The following is a 16,055-nucleotide window of genomic DNA, read 5'->3' on the forward strand; positions in this document are numbered from 1 at the left end:
CTTGTCATTTTTATATGGTTCTCCAGGTTCGAGGCAAGTCCCCCAGAACTCAAGTAGATAGTGAATACCAGGAGTCCTGGCCCCCTCATTCAAGTAAGTACTCATTATTGCTCAGTAAGGTGTCTGAGCGTGTGACCAGAAACGTAGTATCTTTCGTGGTACCATTATTTTGGGGGATAGAATGTTTCTTATAATGGTTCACTTTATAATATTTTATTTTTGTAGCAGTACTGGAATTGAGCAGTACTGAAATTGACAGGGAAGATACACCATTGTTACCACCACCACCCCAAGTGCCATTTAGCCATGTGCAGGATGCCACTGACTCCGAGGGGTCAAAATGTCTTCGGAAAACATACACGCTCAAAACATTTACACTGAACAGAGCAAAATGTAAAACACAAAAACTTGGATACAGCTGCAGCTCATTCTACAGTCAAAAATAGCACAAAAAATTTCCACTTCTTCTTAGAGACAGTGAATTTAATTTCTTTGGAGATTTTCCTGAAAACTTTGAGGATTTAAAGGTCAGTCACTCAATTTAAGTCATACAAAGTTTACACCATCTAGTGGCCATGTTTAGGAAGTGTGTTTTAACCTGCTTGGTGCCCACTCAACATTTTTTTTCCTGTTTGGTCCAACTTGTTGGAAATCTACTCTGCCTGGTAATTTCTATTTTAATTTATATCTTACCTTTTGGTTTAATAATGTTCACCTTTTAAATATTTTACTCAGGCCTAATCTGTAATTACTTAAATGATAACAAGGACCGAATGGTAAAAAGCTGATGTGAACCAGTTTTCTATGTTACATGTACAATTTTAAAAACCACATTATAATTAAGTCTTAAAGTAGCACACTTAAAATAGTTGCACAAATATAAAATGTAAAAATTTTGAGAGTAAATAAAGCAGCATTCTCAAACTTACAATCCAGATATCTTTCCCTCTTGGGTGAAGTATCTGTACTGGAAATGAAACAGATTATTTTAGTACCAAAATAGTTTCAGTTTCTTTTTCCAGCAGTTCTTTGAAATGGTTCATTTCTATTTTCTACACAGGTTTGTACTTCAGTACTTTCTCTACATTAGTATAAACTGCTAATATAAATGGGCCTAAATATTTGGAAATTCTTTTTCTTCAAAAATTTAATAAATTCCTCTCTCTCTGGAAAAATTCTTTTATGCATATATGTTGCTAATTCAAAATATTGCAAATGATTTTATAGCTTCTTTTAACAAGTGCGTTAATCTAAATGATATCCACATTTGTAAACAAACTGAAATTCCTCTCATTTCATCAAATGCAAAGCATGATATAACTCTGCCAGTTCTCTAGCTACTGACTAATTTCTCTACATCAAACTTCTTAATAGTCTTTATTTCCTTTTCTTCCTCACTCTCCACTTACTACTCAGTCTACTACAGCCTAACTCACTCAGTTACCCCACTGAGTGTTCTTTCTGTTATGTTACCCTTGACTTTCTTGTTGCCTAATGAAGTAGTTACTTTTCACATCTTATCTCTGCTTGTCTTTTCAAAAGCATTTCATATTCTTAAATGGCATTCCTATTCTTTTTTTTTTTTTTAATGATTTCATTTTATTTGAGCAAAAAGAACTTGTTCAGTCATCACATAAGTAAGCTATCTGGCCAGAGTAGCACAGAGGGATGGACATGTGTTTTGGTGCACAATGGTTCTGTCACTTTCTAATTATGTAACTTCCTGAGTCTATGCAGATTATTATTTTTTGTTTTACAGATGAGGGAACAGGGGTTTAGGTCAAATGCTTCCTATATCTCAGTATTTCAGTAACTAGTAAGCATCAAATTCACGTCTGGACTAAAGAAATACAATGAAAGGAAATGCTTCCCCTCTTTTTTCCTTCACTCTAGAAAAGCCCTTAGGTGATAATTATTGATGATATCATCTACATTTTATAATGTAATGGCCATGTGGTAGGCACTATCACATATTTCATACATGATATCATGTTTACAAATACTGAAGGCAAAGAGCAAAATTGTATAGGTTAAGAAGCTAAGATTCATAAACAGTCCATTCTATTGTTAGAATAACAGTAAATGAAGAGCTTGGATTGAAAATATTTTAACTGTCTCAATCCCAAACTATTTTCTTTTCTTGAAAACTTTCTTCTCCTTAAACTTCCATGCCAACCTATTATTCATTCAACAGATACTAGTTGATTGTTCATTATGTACCATCAATGTTCGACACTGGAGATAGAGATGAACAAGATGCACGTGGTACCTGCCCTCACTGGACCTGAAGTCTAGAGAAGTAGATGTCCGATTTTTCTCTGACTTGTCTCTGAACTCTCCAGAGTCTCCTTTTCTCCTCCTCTTCTTTGTAACTCTTTAACGTTGATGTGTCTTGGAATTCCATTTGAGGCACATAGACTTAGGCCTCCTCATAATCTCTTTAGGCAATCTTTCTACTCCCATGGATTCAGCTACCTTTATGTGCTGATTATTTTAGCACTTTTATCTCTAATTCTAGCCCTTTTCTGAGCTTCATGATTGTTTTTGAATGAGAACAAAATCACTCTCTCTGTAGGTCCAAAGGCACTTCAAACTCGTATGCAAAGCTTGACATAAAACAGAAACATATGCAGTACAGAATCACACAGATCTTGGATTCAGTTTTAGCTCTGTCACTTGATAGAATGTGTGACCATGGGCAATTGGGTTAACTAATCTCACTGTATCTTAGTTTAGCTTCCTTATTTATGATACAGAAATAATCTTAAGTATATAATCATTAAGTGAAATATAAGGAAATAATCTTGTAAATTTGCAGAATAGAATTGAGAGTTAAGAATAAACAAATTTATCTGTAACCATTTGACCAATAGTCTCTTCAACAAGTGGTAATTTCAAACTGGATATCACAATGAAGTGGGATGAGACCTTTACCTCACATCATATAGAAAATTAACTAAGAATGGATCATGGCTGGCGCTGTGGCTCAATAGGCTAATCCTCCGCCTGCAGCACCAGCACACTGGGTTCTAGTCCCGGTCAGGGCGCCGGATTCTGTCCCGGTTGCTCCTCTTCCAGTCCAGCTTTCTGCTGTGGCTCGGGAGTGCAGTGGAGAATGGCCCAAGTGCTTGGGCCCTGCACCCCATGGGAGACCAGGAGAAGCACCTGGCTCCTGGCTTCGGATCAGCACAGTGCGCCGGCCGCAGCGGCCACTGGGGTGTGAACAATGGAAAAGGAAGACCTTTCTCTGTCTCTCTCTCTCACTGTTCACTCTGCCTGTCCAAAAAAAAAAAAAAAAAGGATCATAGAGCTATATATGAGTCAAAACTAGAAAGAGAAAGAGAGAGAGAGAGATCTTCCATCCACTGGTTCACGCCCCAAATGGTCACAACGCCAGAGCTGCTGTGATCCAAAGCCAGGAGCCAGGAGCTTCTTCTGGGTCTCCCATGCAGGTGCAGGGTCCCAAGGACTTGGGCCATCTTCTACTGCTTTCCCAGGCCATAGCAGAGAGCTGGTTCGGAAGTGGAGTAGCCAAGACTCAAACTGGTGCCCATATGGGATGCCGGCACTGTAGCAGTAGCTTTACCCATTATGCCACAGCGCTGGCCCCTTATAAAATCATTTTTACCAGTATCATACTAATTCGGAGCTAGCCTTGTTAGTGAAAAGAACATAACTGTGGAGTTAAACAGAGCTATATTTTAACTAGTGCTGCCACTCAGGACCTTGCGGAACTCAGGAGCTGAACCCTTTACCCTCTAACCTCTATTTCTCAAGGGTAAATGTGGGTGAGAATTACTAGCTAATGAAGTAGCCATGAAAATTGAAAGAGGTACTGTGTTCAAGTTGTTAGTAGAGTAGCTGATCTGAAGACCATAGTTTGAAAACCACTGAACCGTAGATTTTTTTTTAAGATTTATTTATTTGAAAGGCAGAGTTATACAGAGAGAGAGGGAGAGGCAGAGAGAGAGAGGTCTTCCACCTGCTAGTTCACTCCCCAAATGGCTGCAATGGCCAGAGCTGTGCCAATCCAAAGCCAGGAACCAGGAGCTCCTTCCAGGTCTCCCATGCAGGTACAGGGGCCCAAGGACTTGGGCCATCTTCTACTGCTTTCCCAGGCCATAGGAGGGAGCTGGATCAGAGGTGGAGTGGCCAGGACTCAAACTGGCACCCATATGGGATGCCAGCAATGCAAGCAGAAGCTTTACCCTCTATGCCACAGTGCTAGCGCCTGAACAATAGATTATTATCAATATTTACTGAAAGATGGCAGGTTTTACTTCAAACATATAATGATTATGCTAAATATGAATGCCCTGAGTGTATCAAAAGATTAGATATTGTCAAATTGGATGATAAAGTAAGATTCAATTATGTATGATTTATACAAATCTCACTGTAAATTTATCAATATAAAAGTAAAAGGATGGAAAAATAAATGCATGGAAACACAAATCAGTAGGAAACTGGTATCGTTATATTAGTAACAGATGAAATGTACTTCAGAACAAAGAATATTTCCAGGTATAAAGAGAGAGACTACATAATGATTAAGAGGTTAATTCATCCAAAAAGACAGCAATCCTAAAAATGTGTATTCCTAATAGCAATTTCAAAATGTAGCACAAACTGATAAAAAGGAGAAATAGATAAATCTGCAATTATAGTTGGAGATTTTAATACTCTGCAGTAATCAATACGACTAGAAGGCAGAACAATATTAAGAATATAGAAAGCCTGGACAACACTATCAAAGAACTTCCAAATGACATGTGGAGAACTCCAACTAATCATGGTAAAATGTACAGTCTTTTCGAATGCTTTGGAATATTCACCAGGGTAGTCCATGTTATGGCCATAAAACTCAACAAATTTGAAAGAATTGGAATAATATAGGGTGTATTTTCTTACCATTATGAAATAAAACTAGAGATCAGAAACAGAAAAATATCTGGAAAATGCCCAAATATTTAGAAATTGGTCATTGCACATCTGGATATCCTGTGGGTCAAAGAGTAATTAATAAAGAACATTGCAAAATATTTTGAATACAAGGAAAACTCAGTGGCTAGCCGTGTTGCAGAGCAGGTTAAGCCACTACCTGATCCACAAGTATCCCTTATCACAAGCGCCAATTTGAGTCCTGGCTGCTCTGCTTCTGATACAGCTCCCTGCTAAGGTGCTAAGAAACCAGCAGAAGATGATCTGAGCACTTGTGCTCCTGCACCCACACGTGAGCCTTGGATGGAGTTTTAAGGTCCCATCTTCAGCCTGGCTCAGCCCCATTAATTGAAGCTATTTGGAAAGTGAAACAGTGGATAGAAGGTCTTACTCTCTCTTTCCCTCTCTGCCTTTCAACTAAATAAATCTTTTTTAAAAATGCAATACATAAGGGTCCGGCATTTTGGTGTAGCGGGTAAAGCTGCCACCTGCAGTACCAGCATCCCATATGGGCACTGGTTCGAGATCTGGCTGTTCCACTTCTGATCCAGCTCTCTTCTATGGCCTGGGAAAGCAGTAAAAGATGGCCCAAGTCCTTGGGTCCCTGCACCCACATGGGAGACCCGGAAAAAGTTCCTGGCTCCTGGCTTCAGATCAGCACAGCTCCAACCGTAGCAGCCATCTGGGGAGTGAACCAGAGGATGGAAGACCTCTCTCTCTCTGCCTTTCCTTCTCTCTCTGTGTAACTCTGACTTTCAAATAAATAAATAAATCTTAAAAATGATACATAAAATTTGTGGGATTCAGCAAAAGCAGTGCTTAGAATAAAATTTGTGGCATTAAGTACATACATGAAAATCAGGGGAAAGGACTCCAATCACTGGTCTCAATTATCTGAGCTTCCAGCCTCAGAAACATGAAAAACAAGAGCAAACTAAATCCAAAGCAAGCAAAAGGAAGGAATAGATATAGAAATGGGAATCAATGACAATGAAAACAGAAAATTGAAAAAAGTCAATCAAACCTAAAATCGGTTCCTTTAAAAGTTTAATAAAATTGATAAGCCTCTTGCCAGATTAGAAAAAAAAATGAGTAGACATAGTTGGCAATATTAGAAATGAAAGAAGAGGCATCAGTATAGATCTTGGAGACATTAAAAGCATAATAAAGAATTATTATGGGCCGGCGCCGTGGCATAGAGGGTAAGGCCACTGCCTGCAGTGCCAGCAATCCCATATGGCCGCCAGTTCAAGTCCTGGCTGCTTCACTTCCAGTCCAGCTCTCTGTATGGCCCGGGAAAGCAGTGGAAGATGGCCCAAGTCCGTGGGCTCCTGCACCCGCATGGGGGACCCAGAAGAAGCTCCTGGCTTCTGGCATTGGATCAGCATAGCTCTGGCCATTGCGGCCATCAGGGGAGTGAACCAGCGGATGGAAGATGTCTCTCTCCCTCTCTGCCTCTGCCTTTCTAACTCTGCCTTTCAAATAAATAAATCTTTTTTAAAAAGTCACCTTATATTTCATGGCATAACAAAAATTATTCCAACTGGATTATAAATCTAAACATTAGAACTAAGCGTCATTGTTCCTCACTAGTCATCTGAAACTAGTATCACTGATGACCTTTTTACCAAACCAGTCTTTGCATACTCTAGACTTCTGTGTGGCATTTGATACCATGATTACTCTTTACTGTTCTCCACAAATATGTACATCACATTTGTATTAGTTCAGCCTACCACAACAAAATACCATAGACTGGGTGGCTTAAATAATAAAAATTTATTTGTTCACAGTTGAAAAGGCTGGAAGGAAGTACAAGATCAGGCTGCCAGTGTGGTTACATGCTGGTGAGGCTCTCTTCCTGTCCTCACATGGCTTAGAAGAAAGAGTTCTGGTCTTTTTCTCTGTGTGTCTTTTAAGATTTATTTATTTGAAAAGCAGAGTTGCAGAGAGAGAGAGAGAGAGTTTGAGAGCTTCCATCCACTGGTTCACTCCCTAAATGACTGCAATAGCCAGGGCTGGGCCAGGCCGAAGCTAGGAACCTGGAACTCTATCCAGGTCTCCCATATGGGTACAGGGGCACAATCATTTGGGCCATCTGCTGCTGCCTTTCCAGGTATATTAGCAAAGAGCTGGATCAGAAGTGGAACAGCTGGGACTCGAACTTGTGCTCATATAGGATGCCAGTGTTGCAGATGGCAGCTTAACCTGCTGTAACACAGTGCTGGCCCTGTGGTGTCCGTTCTTAAAGGGGCACCAGTTATGTTGTGTCAGGGCTCCACCCTTATGATCTCATAAAACCATAATTACCACCGTAAAGGTCTTATCTCCAAAACAGTCACATAGTGGATTAGGGGTTCAGTATATGAATTTTGTGGGACACAATTCAGTCCATAGCAACTTTGTTTTCACGTTTATTTTACTGTAATGCTTTTTATCTTCTCTAGACTTTGAGCTCCTTATGGGTTGGGATTGTATCTAGTATATATGTGTACCTCTAATACTTGATGCATAATAGGTACCTAATAAACATTTAAAATAAATAGATGACATAATTCACTCTGTCCCCTTGCCTTAAGGAATAGTACAACCATGCATCTGTCTTCCCAGACTGTAGATTTCAGGCATTTTTCACTTTCTGCTTCTGTATTAGCTTTTTGTTACTGCTCTGAAATGCCTAAGACAAACTCTGAAGAGAAAAGGTTTATTTGGGCTTATGGTTTCAGAGGTTCACAGTCCCACTGGTTCCACCAACTGGTGAGGCTGGAGGATGGCAGTGGCAGGGTGCATGCAGAGGGAGAATGATCACATGGTGAGCCAGGAAGCAAAGTGGCTGAGCCCAGCTGAAGCTTACATAACGAACCTTCTGAGGCAAACTACCTTCCAAGTGCATGCCCCTGACGACCCAAAGACTTCCCACTAGGAACACCTTCCAAACACCAAAATTGGGTTAAGTTTCTATGCTCCCAGACCATCAGCACAAGACTTGGGAATTTAAACATCTTCATGAATTTGGGAGTCATATCCTATTGAAACCATTATACCTTTTCTTCTCTGTGTTCAACTGTGTCTCTAGTATCAAGACTTCTACCTTCTGAAGGTCTTTTAAATCCATCCTTTTATCTGGCTCAAGGGCTACATGGAGCCCTTCCTTATCTTCCAGGTTGTTTTAATTGCCTCCTAGCAGGACTGCTGGTTTTCAGAGTTTCTTTCTTCTAATCCATACTTTGCAGCTAGATTGACCTTTCTGAAATGCCAGTCAGATCATACGACTCCCTTTTGTATCTCCCCATAGCTTAAGATTGATATCTTGGCCGGCGCTGTGGCTCAACAGGCTAATCCTCCGCCTAGCGGCGCCGGCACACCGGGTTCTAGTCCCTGTTGGGGCACCAGATTCTGTCCCGGTTGCCCCTCTTCCAGGCCAGCTCTCTGCTGTGGCCCGGGAGTGCAGTGGAGGATGGCCCAGGTGCTTGGGCCCTGCACCCCATGGGAGACCAGGAGGAAGCACCTGGCTCCTGGCTTTGGATCGACGCAGCGCGCCGCCCATAGCAGCCATTTGGGGGGTGAACCAATGGAAAAGGAAGGCTTTTCTCTCTCCCTCTCTCTAACTCTGCCTGTTAAAAAAAAAAAAAAAAAGATTGATATCTTAAAGGCTTAGCTTGCCAGTCTGAGTCCTTTGTAATTTGTCCTCTGTCGACTTTATTACCCCCACAACTTCTCAATGTATTCCTAATGCTCTAGCCTTATTAGTTTATTCACAGTTCTCTACAAACATACATGATGACCCCATTTCTAGCCTTTACATGTATCTTTCCCTTCTTCTGGATGCCCTTGCTAACTTCTCTACCTTGTGGTTTTTTGTTTTGTGTTAAGATTTATTTATTGGGGCCAGCGCTGAGGTGTAGCAGGTAACGACGCCACCTGCAGTGCCAGCATCCCATATGGGCGCTGGTTTGAGTCTCGGCTGCTCTACTTCTGATCCAGCTCTCTGCCATGGCCTGGAAAAGCAGAAGATGGCCCAAATCCTTAGGCCCCTGCACCCACGTGTGAGACCCGGAAGAAGCTCCTGGCTCCTGGCTTCGGATCACCGCAGCTCCAGCTGTTGCAGCCAGTTGGGGAGTGAACCAGTGGATGGAAGACCTCTCTCTCTCTCTCCTTCTCTCTCTGTGTAATTCTGACTTTCATATAAATAAATTTAATCTTTTTAAAAAAGATTTGAAAGAGTTATTTGAAAGAGTTACAGAGTGAGAAGGAAAGACAGAAAAGGATCTTCCATTCACTGGTTGACTCCCAAATGGCCCCAAGGGCGAGCTGAGCCAGGCCAAGCCAAGAGCTTTTTCTGGGTCTTCCACATGGGTTGTAGGGGCCCAAGTACTGCTTTTCCCAGGCCATTAGCAGGGAGCTTGATTGGAAGTGGAGCAGCTGGGACACAAACAGGCACCCATATGGGATGTTGGTGTCATAGGTGGCAGCTTAACCCATTATGCAACAATGCTGACCCCTAGCTTGTGTTTTTTTAAAAAGTGCTTTTTTAAAAAAATTTTTTTTTAATTTTAATTTTTATTTTTTTATTTATTTTTTTTTGACAGGCAGAGTAGACAGTGAGAGAGAGAGACAAAGAGAAAGGTCTTCCTTTTGCCGTTGGTTCACCCTCCAATGGCCGCTGCGGCTGGCGCGCTGCGGCCGGCGCACCGCACTGATCCGATGGCAGGAGCCAGGTACTTCTCCTGGTCTCCCATGGGGTGCAGGGCCCAAGCACTTGGGCCATCCTCCACTGCACTCCCTGGCCACAGCAGAGAGCTGGACTGGAAGAGGGGCAACTGGGACAGATTCCGGCGCCCCGACCGGGACTAGAACCCGGTGTGCCGGCACCGCAAGGCGGAGGATTAGCCTAGTGAGCCGCGGAGCCGGCCAATTTTTATTTTTGACAGGCAGAGTGGACAGTGAGAGAGAGAGAGAGAGAGAGAGAGAGAGAAAGGTCTTCCTTTTGCCGTTGGTTCACCCTCCAATGGCCGCCGCGGCCGGTGCGCTGTGGCCGGCGCACCGCGCTGATCCGAAGCCAGGAGCCAGGTGCTTCTCCTGGTCTCCCATGTGGGTACAGGGCCCAAGTACTTGGGCCATCTTCCACTGCCTTCCTGGGCCACAGCAGAAAGCTGGACTGGAAGAGGAGCAACTGGGACAGAATCTGGTGCCCCAACAGGGACTAGAACCCGGGGTGCCAGCGCTGCAGGTGGAGGATTAGCTTAGTGAGCCGCGGCCCCGGCCCTGGTGTGATGCTTTAAAAAAGATTTCCTGTGGCCTGCACTTGTGATGTGACATCCTATGTAGGAATGGTGGTTAGAGTGCTTATTCAAGTCCTGGCTGCTCTGTTTCCAATCCAGCTTCCTGCTAATGTGCCTGGGAATGCAGCAGATGATGGGCCTAGTACTCAGGCCCCTGCCATTCATATGGGAAACATCCATCTCTTTCTCCCTATCTTTGCTCTGCCTTTCAAATAAATAAAAATAACCCTTTAAAAATAAAGATATTTTTACTTATTTGAAAGGGAGAGCTAAAGAGAAAGAGAGAGAGATCTTCTATATGCTTGTTCATTCCTCAGATGGCTACAACAGCCAGAGCTGGGCCAGGCTGAAGCTAAGAACCAGGAACTTAATCCGGGTCTCCACATGGGTACAGAAGCCCAAGGACTTGGGTCATCTTCTGCTGCTTTCCCAGGCACATTAACAGTGAGCTGAATCAGAAGTGGAGCAGCCGGCACTTGAACTGGCACCCATATGGGATGCTGGTGGTGAAGGTAGCATGCCATAATGCCAGCCCCAACAGATAAATCTTGAAGAAAAAAAAGATTTGTGGGAGTAGTGTTCTGGTGTGGTGGGTAGATCTACCACCTATGACGCTGGCATCCCATATGAGTGCTGGTTCATGTACTGGCTGCTGCTCCTTGCTAATGTCCTAAAAAAAGCAGTGGAAGGCGGCTCAAATGATTAGTCCCCTGCCACCAACATGGGAGACCCGGATGAATCTCCTGGCTTCAGCCTGGCCCAGTGCTGGCCCATGTAGCCATCTGGGGAGTGAACTAATAGAAGATCATCTGTCTGTGTGTGTCTCTCTCTAACTCCGACCTCCAAATAATTAAATAAATAAATCTTTAAAAAAAAAAAGATTTTCTAACTGTGGTTTGACCTCTTCAAGGTGGAATTAACCTATCCATCTTCAGTCTTCTCAGGCAGTTTGTACAGTTCTGAATTAGTATATTGTAATGTATATTGTAATTTTAAATTGTGCCTATCATCTATATTGTAACTTCTTGGAGACCAAAGACCATGTAGTTGATTTTTCTATTTTTGATATCTAGCACATAGTAGGTGCTCAGCAAATGTTTGCTTAATGGGTGAGTTATATAACTTAATGCTAAAAGTGAAAATTTTATTTATTGCACTACTACTATGTGCCAGACACTATGCTGGTTGCTGGGGCAAAGGAGACTCATGGTATGATCATGGGATTCTTTTTATTTTATATATTTTTTTAAATATTTATTTATTTATTTGAAAGAGTTACACAGAAAAACGAGAGGCAGAGAGAAAGTAGAGGTCTTCCATCACTGGTTCACTCCCTAATTGGCTGCAACAGCTGGAGCTGCACCTATCCCAAGCCAGGAGCTAGGAGCTTCTTCCAGGTCTCCCATGTAGGTGCAGGGGCCCAAGGAATTGGGCCATCTTCCACTGCTTTCCCAGGCCATAGCAAAGAGCTGGACCAGAAGTGGAGCAGCTGGGACTTGAACCGGCACTGATATGGGATGCTGCACTGCAGCTGGTGACTTTACCCACTATGCTGCTGCAGCTGGCTGGATCATGACATTCTTTAGGGAGAAATCTGAACACTTATTGCTATGCAAATAGAGGAAATTTCCTTATCTTACACCCCTGTGTTAATGAAGCCCTTTGGCTTTCCCTTATTTTATTTTTTACATTTTAAAGAAAGATTTATGTATTTTCTTTGAGAGGCAGACTTACAGAGAGAGATCTTTATCCACCAGTTCACTTCCCAAAGGGCCACAACAGGAGGAGTTGGGCCAGGCCAAAGCCAGGGGCCCTGGAGCTTCATCTGATTCTCCCATTGAGAGTGGCAGGGGCTGCTGCTTTCGTTAAGTGTGTTATCAGGGATCTGGATTGAAAGTGGAGCAGCAGGTGTTGCAGGCAGTGGCTTAATTTGCTGTGCCACAATGCTGTCCCCATTCTCCTTTATTTTATTTTATTGAAAGAGTTAGACAGTGAGAGAGAGAGATAGAGAGAAAGGTCTTCCTTTTTCCATTGGTTCACCCTCCAAGTGGCCGCTACAGCCAGCGCATTGCAGCTAGCGCGCTGCGCGAATCCAAAGCCAGGAACCAGGTGCTTCCTCCTGGTCTCCCATGCGGGTGCAGGGCCCAAGGAGTTGGGCCATCTGCCACTGCACTCCCGGGCCACAGCAGAGAGCTGGACTGGAAGAGGAGCAACCGGGACAGAATCCGGCACCCCAACTGGGACTAGAACCTGGTGTGCCGGCGCCGCAGGCGGAGGATTAGCCTAGTGAAGCCTAGTGAAGCCTAGTGAGCCACGGCGCCAGCCTTATTTTAATCTCTCTCCTAGAACTGTTCTCCTGAGATTGCCAGTTTGGTTGCAATCAATGCTTAGGGTAAGTTAGGAATAAAATATGTATAGGTAGAATTGCTGGAGAGATTATAGATATGTGGAAGTTTAATTATCTTTGGTCCTTATAATAAAGGTTTATGATAGATCTTTCCTACTTTTTTCTTAAAGACATAACTATAAACACTCATTTATTATATTTTTCCAAAACTATTTTTAGAGGATAGAGAGAAGTTAGAAACTTCAGTTAAAGACCACAGGACCAGAATGAGCAGTTAGTTTAGCAGTTAAAATACATATATCCCACATTGGAGTACTTGGGTTTGGTTCCTGGCTCCAGTTCCTGACTCCAGGTTTCTGCCCTTGTAAACAATGGTGAAAGCTCAAGTAATGGGATTCCTGTCACCCACATGCAAAACCTTGAATGCATTCCTGGTTCCCAGCTTTGGCTTAGGCCTCTCTCAGCCTATGTGGGCAACTGGGGAGTGAACTAGCAGGTGGGAGTTCTTTTTCTTCATCTGTCTTTTTGCCTCTTAACAAAAAAAAAGAAGAAAGACCACAGGACCAACACATATGGATGCTATGTAGCTAAGAGTTAAGGTAGGTCTCCTCTACCTTTTAAGTTGGAAGCATTGGCCTTTTGGGATCTGAATTTCTTTTTTACTTTTATTTTATTTTTTGACAGGCAGAGTGAACAGAGAGAGAGAGAGAGACAGAGAGAAAGGTCTTCCTTTTCCATTGGTTCACCCTCCAGTGGCGGCTGCGGCCGGCACACCGAGCTGATCCAAAGCCAGGAGCCAGGTGCTTCTCCTGGCCTCCCATGCAGGTGCAGGGCCCAAGGACTTGGGCCATCCTCCACTGCATCCCGGGCCACAGCAGAGAGCTGGACTGGAAGAGGGGCAACCGGGACAGAATCCGGTGCCCCGACTGGGACTAGAACCTGGGGTGCCGGCGCCGCAGACAGAGGATTAGCCTAGTGAGCCATGGCGCCGGCCTGGGATCTGATTTCTAAGGATCCTTTGCTCTTGTGGTTCTTCTTCCTATTTTTCTTTTCATGAATCACATGACTTCTCTTCTACTGTCCTCCAACATGTAAATATTGACAGAGTCTGCAGATCCTGCTGTGTGTCTACTCTGCCTCAGCTGAACTCTCTCCAGGCTTCTCTTCTTGATCTTCAACAACTTGCCTTTCAGATCAGTTGCTTTTCCCCTGCTAGAAAAACCTGGAATGGTGAGAAGCGATGATCCTTGTGATAGTGTCCACGTCCCAAAGCACCACTTGTCATAGTGGTACCAGTGGTGATGTCTGGATCATACCCTATGGACATGGTGTTTGACAAGGGTGTGATCCATCCTCCTGAGATATTTGGAATCACTGGAAATGATGGGCTGGTTTGGAGCAAATGGGATGACCTAACCACATGGTCTCTCTGATTGCAGAGTTGCCTCATTCACAGAGCTCTCCAGCTGTCAGCAGCACCTGCACTAAAGTGCTCTATTTCACTGACCGGTCACTTACACCCTTCATGGTCAATATACCAAAGAGGTGAGATTCCGGGATCATAGTACTTCCAATACTGGTAACTTGCAAATGTGCTCCAAGGTTGGAAGAATAGTTTTTTTAAATGGTCAAATCTCCTGCCGATGGCTGCTGGTTTCAGCCTGGCACTCCTTCATTTTTGTTACAGTTCCATGGCTGAAGCTAATCCCCATTGAGAATTTGTGTTAAAAGCTTTCCATAAACTCAGTTAATATATTTTTTTCTAAGGGACATAGTTTTGAAATAATTTTTGACAGGCAGAGTAGACAGTGAGAGAGAGAGAGACAGAGAGAAAGGTCTTCCTTCTTCCATTGGTTCACCCCCCAATGGCCACTGCGGCCAGCGCACCACGCTGATCCAATGGCAGGAGCCAGGTGCTTCCTCCTGGTCTCCCATGCAGGTGCAGGGCCCAAGCACTTGGGCCATCCTCCACTGCACTCCCGGGCCACAGCAGAGAGCTGGCCTGGAAGAGGGGCAACCGGGACAGAATCCGGCACCCCAATTGGGACTAGAACCCGGTGTGCCGGCGCTGCAGGCGGAGGATTAGCCTATTGAGCCACGGCGCTGGCCTGAAATAAAGACTTTTAACCAACTACTCAGAGAGCTCATAGGATTCTCCTTTCCTAGAGAGTCTGCTTAATTTGGTCTGGGTGAGAAGCCAGCTTCCTAAAGAGAGAAGGATAAAGATGGTGACACTTGAGTTACCAGTCTAGAGAACTGAAATATTGCGGCGAAGAAGGAAATTAAGAGAACTTAGACATGGTTGTTCAGCAGATTTGATTTCAGAGCCCTTTTGTCTTAATCCCAAAGAAAAACACGGGAAAGTGATTTGGCTGCTGCAGAAGCAATATATCTACTTTAAATTCTCAGATCATCCCAGATGCCATGCAGGTTATCAGGGATTCTGACCTAACAAGGCCATGCTATTTCTGTTCACTATGGCAGGAGGCTGGGTTTACAGATAACACATTATCTTTCCAACCTATTGATTAATAATGTGTTTTAGTGTATTCTCCTTTCGTTATAGGTTGGGAGAAGTGACACTGAAGGATTTTAAAGCAGCTATTGATCGGGAAGGGAATCACCGGTATCACTTCAAAGCATTGGATCCTGAGTTTGGCACTGTTAAAGAGGAGGTACAGAATCTACAGAGATTGTAGGTGGTATTACTGGTCATCCCAGCTCAGGGCCTGGTACCCAGAAGTACCTGTGTTCCCTACTTAGGTCTGGATTGCCAGAGACTTCAATCACTTCTGATGGCTCTAGACTAAGAAGGCACAGAACGGTCTGAGATGTTAATAGCTTTAGTCTAGGGTTTATTACTTTGATTAAGAATTTTCTTTTTAAAAAAGTTTTATTTTGTTAAGGCAAATAAAGAACTTATTATAAAATGAAGGGCCCTTTTTTGTCTGTACCCACATCTTACAAAACTTCTCACTTCTTACATAGAGTAAAAGAAACAAACAGGCATGAATATATGAAACTGTATATTATAAGCTGGTTGTTTCTCATGATGAAAGAAGCGTCTGTGTAGTCATCTGTGCTTGAGAACATGCTTATTCTCAACTTTTGAGTATTTTCTTAGCTAACACTTCTCTTCATGATCCATTTGCCAGGCAAAACCTTTTTTCCCCCTTGGTGGAGAGTTATGGGTTGCAAGTGGTTTCCTGTGGTTACAGAAAGAGAAAAGCTGGAAAACCTTATATTTTTTTTAGTAAAGATTTTCTCCCTGAGCTGTTTTAATAACCCTACTTTATTTGTAGTTTAGAAAATGAAAGAACTGCACCTGAGGAAAGTTAAGATTGGTCTTTCTTCCAATCCTTTCTTTCCAATGCCTTGTACCAAAATTTCCCCTTCTCAGTTTTTTTTTTTTTTTTAAGATTTATTTATTTGAAAGGCAAAGTTACAGAGAGGCAGAGGCACAGACAGAGACAGAGATCTTTCAT

The 16,055-nt window shown here is 43.2% G+C and overlaps 1 protein-coding gene and 1 long non-coding RNA gene across 14 annotated transcripts in view; one reads left to right on the forward strand and one right to left on the reverse strand.

Moving 5' to 3' along the window:
* Nucleotides 1-16,055, forward strand: part of DIXDC1 (DIX domain containing 1) — an 88,788-nt gene that overhangs the window by 68,684 nt on the left and 4,049 nt on the right. For 5 of the 12 annotated variants that reach the window (XM_070078086.1, XM_070078084.1, XM_070078111.1 and 2 more), the window contains 3 exons: nucleotides 27-93; nucleotides 14,010-14,115; nucleotides 15,116-15,245. In XM_070078086.1, coding sequence (XP_069934187.1) covers nucleotides 27-93; nucleotides 14,010-14,115; nucleotides 15,116-15,245 — 303 coding nt within the window. Of the gene's footprint in view, nucleotides 1-26; nucleotides 94-8,925; nucleotides 9,182-14,009; nucleotides 14,116-15,115; nucleotides 15,246-16,055 lie in introns of those variants that run through there. The other 7 variants (XM_070078092.1, XM_070078088.1, XM_070078122.1 and 4 more) reach the window with 3 other exon arrangements.
* Nucleotides 1-16,055, reverse strand: part of LOC127483215 (uncharacterized) — a 31,216-nt gene that overhangs the window by 8,042 nt on the left and 7,119 nt on the right. The window contains exon 2 of one of the 2 annotated variants that reach the window (XR_011390669.1): nucleotides 930-967. The exons of the other annotated variant lie outside the window; for it this stretch is intronic. This is a non-coding gene — a long non-coding RNA (uncharacterized lncRNA). The remainder of the gene's footprint in view (nucleotides 1-929; nucleotides 968-16,055) is intronic. 2 annotated transcript variants of the gene reach the window in all.

This window comes from Oryctolagus cuniculus, chromosome 1 (genome assembly GCF_964237555.1).
Source record: "Oryctolagus cuniculus chromosome 1, mOryCun1.1, whole genome shotgun sequence".
NCBI lineage: Eukaryota > Metazoa > Chordata > Mammalia > Lagomorpha > Leporidae > Oryctolagus > Oryctolagus cuniculus.